Consider the following 19194-nt stretch of genomic DNA (forward strand, 5'->3'; position numbering starts at 1 on the left):
TTTAAATATCAAAAGTACTCATTCTGCAGAAAATTACCCCCTGTGAGTGTCAATATTAAGACTTATTTTATTGTTAGATCAGTAATACTGATACATATTTTTTAGATGTAGTGTAGTAATAAGTACAATATATCCCTCTGAGATGTGGTGGGGTAGACGTACAAGGTGGCAGAAAATGAAAATACTCAAGTAAAGTACAAGTACCTCAAAATATTTAGTGTATTTGGTCACATCCCATCCCTGTGAAAAGACAGGGCATCCCGGAACGTCAACAACCAACACACCCAGGGTACCTTGGACGTCATATGTGGACGTGGAAAGTCCATGACCAAACGTGGACATGTGACGAGGTCACAGTGAGGATGTGGTGTGGTTGACATGAAGATCGAGTGCAGGGTTTTCTGCCTCTTGCTGGCTTGTTTGCTGCACATTTTCCTCCCTGCTCGACGCTCACAGAGGCAACAGAGGGAGCAGGCCTCTCTGCTGTGGTGACATCAGCAGCACCTTCCCCACCTGCTCACGGTGCATCCAGGACAACTTGGAAAAACCAGCTCTGACTTGTTGAAATGAGTTGAACGACTGTCAGACTCAATTTACAGAATGCAAAAGTACAGAAGACACTGAGGGCAGACACAGCAGATGCAGGGGACATGTACCCAACATACTCCAGCGTCCACTACGCCCCTGGACAGGACTGAGTACGTGCAGCTCACTTGTTCCAGATATGACAAATAAAAACACACCAGATGACCTGTAGAGTTTAATAATGATTTTATTTTAGCGATCTGATTTCACATAACAAACACAAATCAAATAAAACACTTCATAGATTCAGATTTAAATATTTCCAAACTATACACACACACATTAATCACATTATTGCACACCACCCTGTTTGATTCAAGCTTCACAGCGGTCACCATGTTGCTCCTTATATTTCTGTCAGCAGCGATCCTATCAGGATGTAAATGTCAGTCTCATTTTGTCTGAGAGAATATCACAGCAGCTGGATCAGTAGTACTGAGGGTACGTTGGGTAAACACATGTCCAGGATCAGTAGTACTGAGGGTACGTTGGGTATACACATGTCCAGGATCAGTAGTACTGAGGGTACGTTGGGTAGGAGGCCATGAGTGGAGAGGAGGTGGAGGGCAGCATGACTCCTGGGAGGCTGCTGTACTGGTAGAAGGAGTCCAGGGGCAGTGAGGGGACGCTGGGCAGAGGGGAGCTGTACTGCAGGCTGTGTGGGTGGATGTAGGAGGCAGCAGCCGGGCCGTCCTGTGCTGCTGCTGCTGCTGCTGCTGCTGCTGCTGCAGCGGCTGAGTGGTACCTGGGGTAGGGCCCCGGCCTGTAGCCTTGCAGCTCGGGGTAATGCATGAACTGAGAGGCCACGTTTGCTTGGCAGGCGTGAGCCAGGGCGTCCTGCACCGTCCTCTTCAGCTTCATCCGCCTGTTCTGGAACCAGTTTCTGATCTGAGGAGAAGAAAAGACAAAGTCTCATGAGACAAAGTTTTCACTGCAGAATATTAACATTTCTCTCAGGGCTGAGGACAAGATATTATTGGGGAAATCATAAATGTAATCAATCAATCAATAAATAAAATATTTCTTAAAAAAAACAACTTAATTTAAAAATTTAAAAAATCCACAAAATGAAATCAGTCCATGTCCCCCAAACAACAACAGTAATAAATCACCAACAAATAACTAGAATTAAAAAGAAAAAAATAATTTAAAGATGCAAATAAAAACAAGAAAATTATATAGTAAATCAAACAACTACATAGAAACTACATAAAAAAATGAATAATTAAAAAAATAATAATAATTTAAATATATATATATACAAATAAATCATTTACATTAGCTTAAAATAAAATGAGAAAAACTGTGATAAAAGAAGAAAGAAGAAATTTGTAAAGTAGTAATAAAAAATAATATTAAAAAAATAAATAATAATAAAAAAAATTCAATACAACAAACAAAAAGTAAATTTTTAATAAAATCCATTACGTGGAACTGCTGAGTCCAAGTCCCTCAAATGATAAAAAATCTATTAAATATATTTTAAAAATTGATAAAAGTAATAAATAAGTAAATCTATCAGTTAAATTGAATACACAAATAAATTACTAAAATAAATAAAATAAGAAACAATAATTAAATGAATGAATACAGGAAAATTGTATAGTGGTGGAAAAAAATAATTAATTAATAATACAAATAACATTAAATACAACAGGCAAAAAGAAAATATTAAATAAAAATTAAACAAAAAAAAAAGTATGGACTTCTGAGTCGAAGTCCACCAAACAGTAAAAAAAAAATCAAACTAATATATAGGAAAAAAATCAAAAAAAATCAAAAATACAATTAACAAAAAGTAAATATATATATATATATATATATATATATATATATATATATATATTTACTTTTGGTTAATTGTATTTTTGATTTTTTTTGATTTTTTTCCTATATATTAGTTTGATTTTTTTTTTACTGTTTGAAGTCCATAAGTCCATACTTTTTTTTTTGTTTAATTTTTATTTAATATTTTCTTTTTGCCTGTTGTATTTAATGTTATTTGTATTATTAATTAATTATTTTTTTATTATATACACATATATATATATAAAAAGACAAAAATAAATCAAGAAAAATTTGAAATACTGAATCCCAACCACTCATTTAAATTGAATTGAATTGAATTGAATTGAATTGAATTGAATTGAATTGAATCAAATTAAATTAAATTAAATTAAATTAAATTAAATTAAATTAAATTAAATTAAATTAAATTAAATTGAATTGAATTGAACTGAATCAAAAATACTGTAAGCAGCTTATGAAATACCCTGTAGATTTTTATTTGGAGTAGACACATTTTTTAAATTGAGTCATAAAAACCCAGAGGTCATGACCCCAGTAAACACATACCAATGTATTGATTATGATAAATTGATAAGTCATGTGGGGCTGTTACCTGTTTGTCAGACAGGTTGAGCCTCTTGCAGAGCTCCGCCTTGTCCTGTGCTCCCAGGTAAGCGTTCCTCTTGAAGGCCTTCTCCAGGCTGCTGATCTGCTCTGCCGTGAAGGCCGTGCGAGGCCTCCTCCCTGATGGAGGGGACGCAGGGGAGGTGGAGGTGCAGTCAGCAGGGGCTGAAGGGGAGAAGGAGTGACCTCCTTCACTCTCGTAACCGGACGTCTCCTCCTCTGTCCCGCTGCTGAAACCTGCCTCAGTCACTGCAGAGAGGAACAAAGAGGACGTCTTGTTAGACTGATGGAAACATTCACAACACGGTTCATAAACTCTGAGTGTGTTTCCATTGTCGTTAATTTGTTAAGTAACTAAAGCTGCTGTGAAAGTAGAAACTAGCAGGTGAAGAAGACACTTGACTTTAATTTCACAGACAAGAAACAATAAATTGTGAAGACAATAAAGCCTTCACTAAAATAGAGCAGAGGAAATCTCTGCTAGCCGCTAGGCTTGTGCTAATAACGTTAGCATGTTGTATTTGTGGGGAAAATGTGTCCAGATAAAGACAAGTGTTTGTCTGTGAATGCTGCGAGTTTTAGTGAAGCTGATTTGTGTTTGAAACTGTCTCTATTAAGCCATGTTTAATGTGTGTTTAATGTGTGTTTAATGTGTGTTTGATGTGTGTTTAATGTGTGTTTTGAATCAACTAAACTTTACAGCACTTCACAGAAACCTCTACTGCTGACTAGTGTTTCAGAGGTGTAACTGCAGAGTGACACAGACACACCACCACCAAGCGTTATGTAAAGCCTCAGCATAAAGCTGGCACCAAGTAAAAATCCTCCCTCACTGTGAGGGCACTTTAGCAGCAGTTTCTACCTTTATATAGTGTTTTTGTGACATCACAACTCCACACAGGTCCTTACAGCTCATTCAAACACAGTTTCTCAATGGACTGTGTGTGTTTCTCTTTGGACTGAGTTTTTTTTTTTGCATTATTTCTGCAGCACCTGAACCTGATTTATTATGATTAAGACATTTTATAAAATGTGACTCTTCACATACGTGATCTTTTATCTGCTTAAAGAGATTCAAAGTGTATTTTAAAAGCTGATGAAACAGATTATGTGTGAGATTTTAATTTGTAAAGTAACTGTAACTTTCAGATAAATGTAGAAGAGTGCAGTCATTTTCCCTGTGATGTAGAGAAGCAGAAAGATATTGGCATAAATTAGGAATACTCCAGTAAAGTAAAGGTACTGTGAGTAAGTCTGGACTCACCTTGGTTACTGTGAGAGGTCTGGTGCTGCAGGGAGCTCAGGCTGAACCCATCCAGGCCCTGGCTCCTGGCTTCTTGCTGCTCTGGTACATTCTCAGACTTCTGTCTGCAGTAAAAACCCGGCAGACTCTCTGAATGAGTCCCACAGGCAGCAGGTCCAGGTCCAGAGGCCGAGACCGTCTCTGTCCCTGCAGGCTGCTGGCTGCTCTGAGCCATCCACTCAATAGAGAAGTGTCCTCTCATGGCTGTGAAGTGTTAGAGTAAATCCTTTGGTTTCAAAGTGGAGATTTAAAAGTTGTGTCCAAAGAGCAGGAGGTGGTGTGCTGGTCTGTCCTGGTCCTGGTGCTTGGAGGGTTTGAACTGCCCCCTCATCACAGCCTGTGAGTATTTATAGGGAGCATCAAACTCCCTGAGACCTGAGATCAAAGCAGACGTCCTCCCGTCCGTCCCACCCTCCCTCCTTTAGTTTTCACAACTGGAGTAATTAAGACGTCTCATTCAGTCTCAGTGAGGCTGTTACAGTGAGGCTCCAGTGAGTCTGGGAGGACCCCCCCCCCACCTCCTCCTCCTCCTCCTCCTCCTCCTTCCTGCCTCCAAAAAAGATAATAGACACACCTCAGCCCAAACTGTCTGCATCTCCTCCACAACCACGTCCTCACTGTAAAACAAATACAGGCCTGTTCTTCACAGTTTCAGCTGGATTCATGTCGTCTGCTCCGACCGTCCACATCCAGGTTCAGGGAAAAGATGACAAGACACGACAGAGTCCACCGTCCCCTCTGAATTTACAGGTAACATAAAGACAGAATGAAGGTTTTTAATTTACAGATAATTCTCCTAACAAGAAGTCCCCCAAATAAAAAAAAAGAAAAAGAAATAATTTGCTGATTTAGAAAATAACCAAAAATAAAACAAGAAAAAAAAATCAATTAAAATTTAAATACAAACAATAAAATCTAGAACAGAAAAAAATGACAAAATACAAACAATTACATTAAATAAAAAAAATATGAAGCCCCCCAATTTCTTTTTAACAAATAAATAGAAAAACCCCATAAAAAATAAGTTACTATAAAATAAATTTGAAAACATAAATAAATAAACATATTGCTAATTGAGAAATAACAAAAAATAAGAAAAAAAAACACATTAAAAAGTTAAAGACATACAATAAATTATATAACAGAAAAAAATGAAATAATACAAAAAATAACGTAAAATAAATAAAATTAAATGAGTAAATACAAATATGAACAATTGAGTCCAAGTCCCCCAAATACAAAAATAAAATAAATAAAAATAAGTTACTATTTAAATAAATAAATATAAATATTGTTAATTCACAAATAACTAAAAATAAAATAACAAAATATTTAACAAAAAAAATTAAATACATACAATTAATTCTATAATAGAAAAAAGACTAAAGACAAAAAACATAAAATAAATAAATGAATAAAAATATGAACGGCTGAGTCCAAGCCCCACCCCGCCCCAAAAAAATGTAATAAAAATTTAATATATACAATAAATTGTATAATACAAAAATAAAATAAATTTAGTACAATAAACACAAAGTAGATTTATATAAAAATAAATTAATTAATTAATTAACTGCTCTGTCCAAGTCCGTCAAATTAAAAAAAATAGCAAATAAATAGAAAAATATATTAATAAGTCCATATTTAAATAAAATCAAACAAATAAATAAATAAAATTTATTAAATCCTGAATAAGTCAGTCAAAGATGATGCAGGAAAAGAGGAGAGAAGTCTCTGTAGTAAAGATGGCATAAAGAGTTTAAAGGCTTGTTGTTGACACAGGAGATATGTTTATAAAACATAACAGAAATATCTACTTTATAAAAGCATGTGGTTTCTATGAAGGACTGAGCTGCACCTGATAATGTGTCTTTTCTGGTCATTAATCAAAGCTCAGATCATTAACCTCCATTAGCTCAGGTTGAAAAGGAGCCGTCAGGTGAATCAGCAACAAAACGAGCAGTGAGTGGTTTCATAAAACTGATCCGGGATCATCCCAGATTAAAGACAAACACTCACCATCGTCTGAGCTTGTTATCTTGAGTTTAACTGATCAGGATTAAAAGAAAATGATCCGACAGAGATCAATGATCTCAACAAATGAGAGACTTTCTAGAGTCGTGTTACAGGATGAACAAGAAGCAGATTCAGATCTTTTGCTTAAGTAAAAGTACCAACAGCAGTGTAAAGATACTCCATTACAAGTTAAAGTATCCAAGTACTATCTGAAATAAAAGTACTTAATGTGGAGAAATCCTCATGTAGCATTTTACTGTTGTTGAAAGAGGTTAAAAGAAGTTAAAATAGAATTAAAAAGAATAAAATAAATAAAATAAAATAAGATCAAATAAAATTTTAAAAAACAAGTTACAATAAAATAAAATAAAATAAAATAAAATAAAATAAAATAAAAAAATAAGATAAAATAAAATTTAAAAAAACAAGTTACAATAAAATAAAATAAAATAAAAAGCAGCAGTTTACTATTGATGGCAAAAAAATAGAAAAATAAAAAAATAAAACACAGGCATCAAAAATATATATTTTAAAATTTATTTTAATATTTTTATATTTATAAATTATAAATTTATAATACTTTTTTATTTTATATTTTATTTATTTTTCTATATGTCTTTTTTTAAGGTCTGATTATTTCCACACCAAAACAGTAACAAATAGTTGGAAGTGAGAAAAATAAAAAAAATAAAAGAGTAAAGGTGTCACTGAAAAACACATTACAATGCAAAAAAAAAAAAAAAAAAAAAAAATTACAATAAAATACTTTTGAATATTTTTTGGATTCCTTTTTTCAATGCAAAATTATTTTTTCAGTGTCATAGATACTGAACTCTACAAAGCTGACAGCTTCAGTCAGTCGTTACTTATAAGATTATTTTTTAATATAAATAAAGATGGTGGAAAAAAGTGCAAAACTTCCCACTTCTACCAGCTGTACTCAGGTACAGTACTCGAGTAAATCCACTGCAAGCAAAATATATTTTAATCTGTCAGCAGCTGCTGACGACACAGGAATATTGTTTGTTATAAAAATGTCACATGATCACACGAAGTATGTATAACCCAGTGGTGGAGGAAGTATTCGGATACTTTACCAATGTAAAAGTACCTGTAAGTACTTCCTGTATGACGTAATAATCCACTCTGAGGCGCCTTCAATCATCTCAAACTGAGGATTAAGGGATCAAGTTAAAGTGACTGATAACGAGCTGAGGATGATGATGATGATGATGATGACGATCCGACCTGTGAAGAGGCTCACAACCATCATCATCATCATCATCACCCTCAGGCAGCGGCCTGGATGGACCTGAGACAGGAGGAGGAAGGATGAAGGACGGAGGATGGGGAGGGAGGCGGTGTTTGTGTGTAAATGACGCGGGTCAGACACATCGTGGGTTTAAAGGGTTAATCTGGTCAATAAGACACGGCTCCATTGATGAGGTAATGAGAGCGCGCGAGCCGCTGAATGGATGAGGAGGAGGAGGAGAGGAGAGGAAGAGGACAGAAGGGGGAGGAGACAGAGCAGTGACAGAAACTTTTGACATCAAAAATGAAATTTGACATTCAAAGTGGAAAAACCGACACTGAATAAAAAAAAACACTGAAAAATAAAACATTGGCATTAAAAATATTTTAAAAAATGTATTCCATTTTTTTTTTTAAATGTGATGTGATGTGAATTAAAATATATTTGATTATTTTTGTGTCATTCTCTTTTAAGGGTCAGAAAAACTAAGAAAAAAAACACAATTTAAAAAAAACAACAGTAAAAACATTCATTAAAAAAACACCTGGCCAAAAAAATAAATAAATAAATAAAATAAAATAAAATAAAATAAAATAGCTAAAAAACAAAACAAAACAAAACAAAAACAACTGGTAAAGAAAAAACAGCTAGTAAAAATATATATATATATATATAAAAAACAGCCATTAAAGTAACAGAAAACAAACAAACAAACAAACAAAACAGCTGGTAAAGAATAATTAAAAAAAACAGCCAGTTTAAATAATAATAATAAAAAAAATGGTAATGGAAAAAAGTAAAAAAAGATAAAATAAAATAAAAGCCAGTAAAAAACGTATTAAAAAAAAAAACAACCATTAAAAACAGAAAACAAACAAAAAAAAACCGCTGGTAAAGAAAAAAAGAAAAAAGTCAGCCAGTACATTTTTTAAATTAAAAAACAAAACAAACTAAAAACAAACAGACAAGAAAAATGACACATGAACATGAAGAAAAAAGTAAGATTGTTATTGTAAAACACATCAGAACACAATAAATAAATAAATTAGAATATTTAATGACTGTATTTTATTTTTCAGCAGATTTCTATTTTAATGCAAAATTCTATTTTCAGTGAACCAAATTTCCTAAAATCAGCAAAAGAAAACGCAAATGAGTCCACGGAGGAGGAGGAGGAGGAGGAGGAGGAGGAGGAGGAGGAGGAGGAGGGGCGGTGGTGCTAACAGCTCATTAACAGATCCTGAGTCACTTCAAAGAGACTCTGAGCTTTGATAGCAACACGCCCAACATGAGACGCACGCCATAAAGCTCCTGAGGAAACACAGTGACATCATCATGTCACAGGTGATATCAACTCTGGTTCTACTGTAATCTACTGTGGTTTTACTCCGTCTCCTGTGGTTGTTCTAACTCAGCTTATTAACAGAATACAGTTCATTTACTGTTGATGAGTTCTTTAAAGGACGAGCTGCAGATGTGTAAAGTCACTTCATACTTTCATTCTTGGTGTCACAGATTCAACAAGGTGCTGGAAACATTCCTCAGAGATGTTGGTCCATATTGACATGATGACATCACACAGCTGCTGCAGATTTGTCGGCTGCACATCCATGATGAGAATCTCCCGTTCCAGCACATCCCAAAGGTGGTGGATCAAGGTCCTGATCATTTGTCGTCACTCCGACCCTGCAGCGCTGCCTCTCTGTCTGTCTGCCTCTCTGCCTCTCTGTCTGTCTGTCTGTCTGTCTGCCTCTCTGTCTGTCTGTCTGTCTGTCTGTTGTATAATGGAGGAGGATAGTCTCAGTGTCAGCCTGCTCCACCTCATCAGCTCCCTCATCCTGCTCTGTGACGAGCAGCTCCGAGAAAGTTCATCAGTCTGCAGGTTTAAAAATTTAACTCTTAATCCACAAACTCAGTTTTCACCTGCGGCAGTAAGAAATTCTGTCGTACATTTAGCTGCTGTGACGTCCGTACTTTGTCGTCAGGAGGATATTATATACAGAATTCACACCAGGATAGTCCGGGGCACTTGGTTCGATTGGGCGGGGAATGCCAAAAAATTTCACACCTCCATTTGGTTCGGTTCACTTTCACACTGCACTTTTTAAAGCGGACCAAACCGCCTGGACAACGTCACGCATTACAGCAGCTGCTCGTTTGGGGCGATGCTGCCCGAAACAAAAGAAAAAAAGCATGCGTACCCCAAATGCACTGCGCTCTACGTCACTTCCTCTCTTTGGTTCACTTCCTCTCTTTGGTTCACTGGATGGTCCGTTTGCATTTCCCACTGTGAGCGAGCCGCACCAGGGTTCACTTGCAAGTGAACCGAGACAGTTTTCAAGCGGACCAGGGTTCGCTCATTTGGTCCGCACCAGAGTTAGAGTGAGCACTCACACATACCAAAGTATCCGTGGAAGTGGACCAAATAGTGGCAGTGTGAATGTGTTCTAATGGAGCATATTTCGTTTAGTATTTTTTACTTAGTTTCCTCAGTACGTAAAGCGTAAATCAGTGGTTTTGACTAAACTTCTCAGATGTTTGTGACGACCCCTCAGATTTATCTGGTGACCTTTGAAGGGGCCCGACCTCAGGTTGGGAACCACTGGACTAACTAACTGTGTATAAAGTAGCTCAAACTGTCTCCACCTGGAGCAGCTACAGCTGTAACACTGATGCATCACGTGTGTCTGTCTCCATGACGAGTAAATATTTATTAAAGTATTCTTCAAAGATGGCGGTGTTGTTGTTGTTTACTGTTTACAAGGAAACACACTCTCTGATGGTGGAGGGTCGACTGTGGTGTCTTAGAGGAATTAAAACAATTTGAAACGTGTCACTCATCAAACACACACTCCACCACATCAGTGAGACGTTGCTTTACCTGTCAGGGTTTGGGGGATATGGACTATTACCTGCCATAAAACCTTGGTAACCCTCAGGTGTGCCGCGTCACAGCAGCACGGCCTCCAGCTCCTGGATTCATGGGAGATATTTAAATGTCACAGTCTAAAGACGAGACAGACCTCTGTCCCCTCTCCTGTCCTTCATGTGATAAGGGGAGTCGCAGCGCCTGCTCGTCCACCGGGACCCGTCCCGCCGGCCCCATCAAAGCCCCAGGAGCCTTTGATGAGGTTGATAGGGATCAATGGGACAGGGGAAGAGGCCTTAACTGACTGTGTTACAGACGGGGCGGGCAACTGCTGGAGTCTGCCGGCAGAAAGGATCAATGATTATTGGGCGTCATCAGCACCTTCATCTGCATAGAGGAATCCATTCAGCTTTATTTACACATGTTAGCTTGTTTTTTAGCTCAATGGGAGCTCAACTGCTGCAGGACGAAACTGAAAATATCATAAATATTAAAGGCAACAAATCATTTCTGGGGAATAATATGCACAAAAAAAGAAAAGTTTTGTAATTATTTTTGATATTTTTTGTCAACATCGTCAGGAAGCACAAAGTTTTCTTACTTCAAATGACAGAAATTTTAACTTGAGCCTTTTTAAACTTGACACCTTTTCAACGGCTGTTCCGCTACTTTTATTTTTTGTTTTATTTAAACTACATCACGATAAGTCGTGAAATTTCATTGTACCTGAGGGTAATGACAGTAAACAAATCATTTGGGAATAAAATACACAAAGAAGTAAGGTAAAGGACGGAGACTGAAGCACAACGATAAGTTTTCTTAGTTCAAATGAAAGGTGTTTGTTTTTAAATGCGTAAATCTAATTTAACTTGTGCCTTTTTTTTAACATGATGCGACTTCTACGACTGTTTTGCTACTTTTATTTATTTATTTTTTATTCAAACTACACTTTAAAAATGATTCATGGGTCCAACACTTAAAATAAAGACGTTTTTCAGCATTAAAAAATTATGTTTGTTTCATTAATGTGTTTTAGTCAGTTAGCAAAACCAAAAACATTTTTGCGTGGGATTTCAGTAAAATAATAAGTTATAATATCTTAAATAAAATAATGTGACCACCAAATATCACCTCAACTTTTAGAGAAATATTATGTTGGTTCAACTTAATTAAGGTTTTTGAGGTCAAAGCAAATCCTGTTGGTTGTACCAAACAAATTGAGTTCATTAGGTTATAAAATAACTCATTAATGTCAGAGTTAATGAGTTGGACCTACTTAAAAATATGCATTAGAAACAATAACATAATTTCTTTAGGTTGAACCAGTGGATTCTTTTTAGAGCGTACATCAAGATAAGTCGTGCAAATTGTTATTGTACCTGAGTGTAATGACAATGAACAAATTATTTCCAGGGAATAAAATACACAGAACAGTCACATGAGGAGGAACTGAAGCATCTTCTTAGTTCAAATGAAAGAAAGTTGTTTTTAAATGCGTAAACTTAATTTAACTTGTGCCTTTTATTTATTTCTTTTTGAAGCTGAACATGCACAATTGTAACAAATGGCTGTTTGCTGCTTTTATATATTTGTTTTATTTAAATTTTGAAACGTGTCACTCATCAAACACATATTTTTTTCCGACAACATATTTGTTTAATTTAAATTTTTTGGCCAGCGGTGAGGCCAAGGGTATATGTATTTTTTTTTGTTTAATTTAAATTTTTTGGCCAGCGGTGAGGCCAAGGGTATATGTATTTTTTTTTTTTTAAATTTTATCATTATCTATTTCTATCAGTTTTTATCTTATTATATATGTATATATATACATATATATATATATATTTTTTTTTTTTTACATTTTTTGGGGGTTATTGCTAATTTTACTTTTCCTGCTCTTCCTCTTGAGAATTGATATTTTAGGGGACAAATTGTGAGTCTTTTTGTCAAAGGGATGAGAAATTATGTAAAAAAGAAACATAAAAACAACTTAAAGAGGATTCATGATGAACTCATGCAGCCTGTTAATCAAGTAAAATATGTTGTGATGAAATTTTATCTCAAGAGCAAACTTTTTGACTTTCAGTTGATCAGAGTTATTAACACCTCATTGCAGAGCACCAAATGTGGATTAATCTGCTGCTGAAAATAGTCCTCAATAAATATATTATGATTCAAAACTACAGTAATCAGCTGTTTTTAATAAATTATTTGTGTTTTTAAAGTGTTAGGTCTTCAGTAGGAACCACAGAGCCAAGCACAGGGGGCAGAAACTATTACAAAAAGGACTAACTTGTAGTTTTGGGTCTTTTTGTGAGATTTGTTGACAATAAGATTTTCTGTGTTAAAGTTTGAGACTGATTTGGGGTTTTATCAGCTGATAGAGACGCAGACATTCCCTCCTGTATGCAGAGATCTGAGGGCCAGGTTGGGACATGTGTCTCCCTCTGGTCTCTCGACAGCAGCCTGAGGGGGTGGAGGTGTGTTTGTGTCCATAACAGAGCAGCAAACAGGCCCATTAGAGATGAAAGAGTCTGAATGGAGCCAATCAAAGACGAGCTCAGCAGGAGACTGTTTCACCACAGACAGAGGCAGCCTGCTGGGGCCGAGGACTGATGACCCCCCCATCATGGATGATAACACACACACACACACACACACGAAAACAGACATAAACAAAGATTAAACACTCGGAGCAAACTTTGTGTTGCAAATAAACAAACAAGGAGGTGATTTAAAGGATCAGTTCGCTCAAATAATAAAAAACAAACAAATGTTGAGACGTGCTGATGAGGACGAACCTACTGGATCATATGCAGTCATTACATTTATAAATACTAGTCCATACCCATTGGTAGCTTTGTCAGTCATTACATTTATAAATACTAGTCCATACCCATTGGTAGCTTTGTCACCGTCTACCTATGCCAGTCCTCAATGCCTATGTGCAGTTTCACATAGATTGACCACGTCAGTGAGTAGAAAAACATGGGACAGACAGAATGACTGACTGACAGAATGACACACTGACAGTTTCCGTGATTATGTGCAGCATACCATACCATGACTTAGTCATACCAAACATTAGAAAACAACACCAACATTGGTCCACAGGGGGAGCCACAGCGATCGGTCGCATTTTAGCCATTTTGAAGCATTTTTCTGTTGTTATAGCGCCACCCAGTTGCCAATTAGAGTTAAATTTCTCCAGTCACCTTGAGGCGTCCTGTTCTACATATCTACCAAGTTTAGTAAAAATCCATATGGCGGTTAGGCCTAGATAAGAAATGAGCTCTCTAGCGCCCCCATTTTGTTTGATGGGGTCAATAATGGAGGGGTCCCCTCAGATTATGTGTGGTCATATGCCTACAAAGTTGCGTGGTGATGGGTGAAACCCTTGAGATGTTATACACCTTTATGTGATGAGCCACGCCCTCCGCAATATTCATTGCCTTATAGAAGCTCAGTTTTAGTAAGTTTTCCAACTTTTGCCAAGAGGGAACTTTAGATATTGGTCCCTAGATTATGTTCACCCAGTTTCATGCAGATCGCTCAAACTTCCTAGGAAGAGATCCATTTGAAGTGTTTTTCAAAAAATTCAAAATGGCGGAAAATCTATATAAGCGGAAGTTATGGGTTCTTGAGGCAAATGTGTTCCTCATGAGGAGAGGCATCTCTGTGCAAAGTTTCATGTCTCTACGACATACGGGGCATGAGATATGCCCATTCAAAGTTTGCAATTTCAATCGGTTGCTATAGCGCCCCCCTTTGGCCAATTGATGTAATATTGCTTCATTGGCATCCTCCCATGACCCTCTACCACTGTGCCAAATTTCACATGGATTGACCAAGTCTGTGAGGAGAAAAACGGGGAACACACACACACACACACACAGAGTTTTCATCATCATATAGTAAGATAATATTACATTTATTTTGTTATAATAATTATGTTCTATTTAAGAGTAAGAATGACTTTTATTCAAGTCAAAAAATATATTTAAGTTTAATAATCACATTTATTCTAATGCAATAATTACATTATTCGTGTGTAATTACTAGATTTTATTCTAGTGCAAACAAATAAATGTATTTTAGTGTATTAATCACATTACATCAGCTGTGGATTTTTTGGTTTGCTGAAGTTGTTCTTGTGTGTTTTTATTCAGCTGATCAGAAGCAGCGCTCCTGAATTTAGTCTGTTCACTGACATTAAGGCTTTTTATTCTTTTTAATACTTTAAGTTTTTCAGAAATCTGCAGCTGAGACTTTGGCTCTTTCCTCAGGTGAATGGAGGTGAATGGGTTTCTGTTTGTGGTGCTCAAAGCATAAACAGCTCGTGCTTATTCACAAACAAACAAACAGACCTCTGTTTTCACTGTTGATATTAAAGAGAGGTGCTGAAATGTTTAACTTAAGTATAATGTTGAGGTACTTTTACTTTTCATACTTTACATTTTCTGACAGCACTTCTGTTTTTTACTTGGAAAGGTTTTTAAATGCAGAAGTTTTACTTGTTTCGGAGTATTTTTAAATTGTTTCGGTACATTCAAGTAAAAGGATGTGAGTGCTGCTGCCACTACTTCATTATTTCCTCTTTAAGTCTTTAAGTCGTCCTTTTCTCTCTACAGGAACATGTCAGGTGAATAAACCATGGTGAGGCAGTGAAGAGGAGTGAGATAACATTTCTATTAATTCCTTTAATAAACTTAAACTACACATCATTAGTTTTTCAAACTGAGATGAAGCTATGTGCTGTAAGTCCTTTGTCCACAGCTGAATTAATTCACATTAACATACACATCCCTCTGCTCTCTGTTCTCACAGCGGCTCAGACTGACAGTCTCCTCGGCGGAGGACGATGTCTCCTTCTCCCTCAGAAACTTTTGCTTCACACATTCGGTGTCAGAAACAGAGACGTGTCAACGCTGACGCAGAAACATTAATGAAAGCTTTATTTTTGACCTCCTGACTGCGTTTTTTTACAACTATAAACTGTGCGTAGTGTTTTATTTACATTTCATGCAGCTGTATTGTCGGAAAAATAAAGGAAATAAATAAACTGTGAGGACGTGAGGAAGTGTGTGCACGTCAAAGAGCGTGGACGTGAGAGGAGACGGAGGTGAGAGCTCTGACACGGCCTTTGATGTTAAACTGGTATTTAGAGGTTAATGAGGCTGTTAGGAAGAGGTGAAGGAAACGCCTGTGAGTTCACACACACACACACACACACACACACACAAGCATCTCTGTTGTATAAAACCCGCAGGACGAGAAGGAATCAGGAGGATTATGCAGATTTAATACACATTGAAGAACAAAGTGCAGAAATATTCAGATCTCCAGTGACTGATCTGTGACGGTCGGAGCAGCATGTTACAGCTGCTGCAGGTGGAGACAGTTTGAACTGCTTCATACACAGGTAGTTTAGTCCAGTGGGTCCCAACCTGGGGGTCGGGCCCCTCCAAAGAGTCACCAGATAAATCTGAGGGGTCGTCACATGACTAATGGAACGTCTGAACAGGAACGTTCATGTAACCTTAAATTCTTGCAAAGAAACAGCGACCGCGTCACGTCAGGAGGCCGACGCCACGCTGTCTCACACTGTCACAGACAAAGCTTTCAGACACACAGATCTGTTTCCTGTTTTTTTTTGTTTTTCCTACTCTTTTTTGTGAAATATTGGATCGTTTGCACTTTTACTGTAGTCACAGCTGTGACTCTGTAGCAGCTATAGGACTACACTATCGTTTCACTGCTGTGTTTTTAGAAGTTTAGTTGGAAAATGTCTTTTCTGATGGAACTGCTTAAAACTCAGCGACGTGTGAAACATGACAAGGAGACACAACGGGACAGTTTCTTTGGTTTAATCACTTATAGTGTGTTTCAATGAGATTATTGGGCTTTTTTAATGTAAAATCTTCTTTTGAAAACTACTTAAAGTTATCAGACAACTGTAGCGGAGTAAAAAGTACGATATTCCCAGAGATGTGGTGGAGTTTAATTATAAAGTAGAAGTAAAACACGAGCACCTCAAACGTGTGCTGACGTTCAGGAGTGGATGTACAGAGTGACTTCCTGTCGCTGAGATCTGCTGTGGGATCTCTGCTGTGTGGTTTTCTCTTGAAAACAGATAAGAAGCTGAGGACGTTATATAATACAGGTCAGCAGTACACAGGTGTGTGTGTGTGTGTGTGTGTGTGTGTGTGTGTGTGTGTGTGTGTTCCTTAAGACACTAAAACACGTCCTGCTGAGCGTGAAGCGACGAGTTGTGCAGAAACATTAAAGTAGAGACATCTTAGCAAAGCACCAGCTTACAGAGTCATTTTCTGTATTTCCTTGTCAAACTGATGATAAAGTTTTAAAGTTCAGCTCTGTTCTTGTTTGATTGGATCAAACTTTTCTTATCATGTCTCTTATTTAACACAATCTGCTGCTGAGTTAATCCCCTCACAGAGTGACTGTTCAGGAAAAACCAACCGACGTTTGTGTTTTCTCTTTTTGGGAAAGGAGTGAATTCCTTCTTTGCAGCCTTTAAGACTGATATCATATATATAAGTGCAAGTATGAAGTAAAATGACAGTGTTATAGTTTTTAAATTGTTTACAACATTAGAAATGTAGCTATAATATAAAAAGGCTTCTCTCACTTTCACAAAAAGATTAAAAAATCCTTAAATGAAATTAGATAAACTGTTTGTAGTTAATTCAAATTTAAGGCCTTTTTGTTGTCACGTTGAATTTGAGATCAGCTCAGTTTCAAGATTAGAGTCACCAATTCAGTATCTGACCAAATGTCTCCCCTTCTGTTCCTGAGATATGACGTTAAAACATGATGATGTCACAGTCAAGCTGACCTTTGACCTTTTGACCTTCATTATTTTATCCTGTTAGACATTTGTGTCATAAGTAGAGAATGAATTCTTCATTTATGGCCAAAAACAAATTTTGAGGTCACACTGACCTTTGATTTTCGACCACCAAAATCAAATCAGTTTATTGTTGAGTCCAAGTGGACGTTTGTGCCAAATTCGAAGAAATTCCTACGGGGTTCCTATTGGTGGTGCATTTTGTCATAATTAGTGTATGAATTCTTGAGTTACGGCCAAGAACATATTTTGTGAGGTCACACCGACCTTTGACCACAAAACTAGAATCAGTTCATTCTTCAGTCCATGTGGATGTTTGTGTCAAATTTGACAAAATTCCCTTGAGATGTTCTTGAGAAATCATGCTCACAAGGATGGGACGGACAGATGTACGGACAACCCGAAAACTAGGGCTGCCCCCTGATGATCGAGCAGAAAGGTCATTAATCTGCAAGATTTCATTGGTCGTTTAGTCACAGAAAAACAAAACAAACAAACATGAAACTCTATCAGGAGCTGCGCCTTGTCAAAATAAATCCAAACCTATATGACTGGACCATGTGTGACTTTACTTTGAAAGGGCAGACACAGGAAGTGTCCTCGTCAGGTTAATCTCCAGGGCTGGTACCTGCGGTTATTCCACAGGCTAGTTAATAACATGTCGGGCAGGAAATCCAAAGTGTGGGATCATTTTGAGAAGGTGAAGGACGAACCCAAGGTGATATGTAAACTCATCTTCATTGGTCGACTACAAACATGACGTATCATCTGAAACATGGAAGTAGCTACATGCCCATTAGCCCACAGCATCATTAACAGGCGGCTCGCTCAGTGTGTGACGTGCACTTGGAGATAAAATATAGGCCTATATTAATGAAGGTTCATTAGGACAGTTTTGTATTTCTCTGTAATGGGGATGAACCCAGTGACTCTTCCTCTATCGTAACCATGACAGATTTATTAACAATAAAAATGTATATAATATCACCAGACTTTTCCTTCCTTTCCAGACTTAATTGATACGTTTTATTTCAAAGTAAAGAGCAGTCAGCACAGCTCAGCTCAGCAGGTTAAAACAAACACCGTCTCACAGGCACTCATGTTACAGAGGTAGCAGCAGGATCACAGCATTTAATATCTGAGGTGTGAATTTTTTAATCGAGGATAGCTGCACTCAGTTAGCAGTTTATTGGGTTGTTAATGGTCTAATACAACAATTAATCCTACAGTTTAACAGCAACACAAACTTCATCCTGAACAGTCGAATCAACACGTCTCTGAAACAGTTAAAACACAAACTGAACATTATAACCTTCATTGAGGAGGACTGTCTCATTAGACTGCAGCAGCTTTACATTCAAAGGTACCTAATAAACTGGTAACTGAGTGTATTTCACAATAGAGAATTTATGTCCAGTGTTATTCAGTAGCTTCCACACACTGCCCAGCTTGATTACCAGTGCGACGTTAGACTTAAAGGAGCAGATAAAAAACGTTTAAATGTGTCCGCACCACAAGAACCAGGACTGATGACTGTTCTCAGAACGCCGACCTCTTTAGCTCCTATTTCAGAGTAGATGCAGGGTTCGTTCAGACAGGGCCGAGTTGAATTCAAGGACTTTCAAGCACTTTTCCAAGCACTGGTTTCCTCCACAATGATCCACCTCACTGTTCAGAGGCAGAAAAATGTACTTTATTTCAGCCTGAATTCATGTCAATCTGGAGGTTTAAACTGAGGCCCACTCGCACAGTGTGTTTCCAGTCACAGTGAAGTGGAGCTACAGTTACAGCTTGACTCCTGTCCTTGTCCCAGTATACAAGCACGGGAGGGGAATCCATTTATTGAGCCAAGTATGTGCGACTCCTCTACGATAGGTGGAGATATGCCC

At 37.1% G+C, this 19194-nt stretch overlaps 2 protein-coding genes across 2 annotated transcripts in view; both read right to left on the reverse strand.

Moving 5' to 3' along the window:
* Positions 1-760: 760 nt before the first annotated feature.
* On the reverse strand, positions 761-4614 carry ved (ventrally expressed dharma/bozozok antagonist). The gene is made up of 3 exons (XM_050053892.1): positions 4262-4614; positions 2987-3246; positions 761-1473 (listed from the first exon to the last, which is right to left on the reverse strand). The coding sequence occupies exons 1-3, from the start codon at positions 4500-4502 to the stop codon at positions 1096-1098; spliced, it is 879 nt and encodes a 292-aa protein (XP_049909849.1). The 5' UTR covers positions 4503-4614; the 3' UTR covers positions 761-1095.
* LOC126396061 (E3 ubiquitin-protein ligase MARCHF5-like) overlaps positions 3506-19194 on the reverse strand; it is a 158653-nt gene continuing 142964 nt past the window's right edge. The window contains exon 8 of the transcript XR_007570511.1: positions 3506-3713. The gene's annotated coding sequence lies outside the window, so the exon portion shown is untranslated. The remainder of the gene's footprint in view (positions 3714-19194) is intronic.

Source organism: Epinephelus moara, chromosome 9 (genome assembly GCF_006386435.1).
Source record: "Epinephelus moara isolate mb chromosome 9, YSFRI_EMoa_1.0, whole genome shotgun sequence".
NCBI classification, from domain to species: Eukaryota; Metazoa; Chordata; class Actinopteri; order Perciformes; family Serranidae; genus Epinephelus; species Epinephelus moara.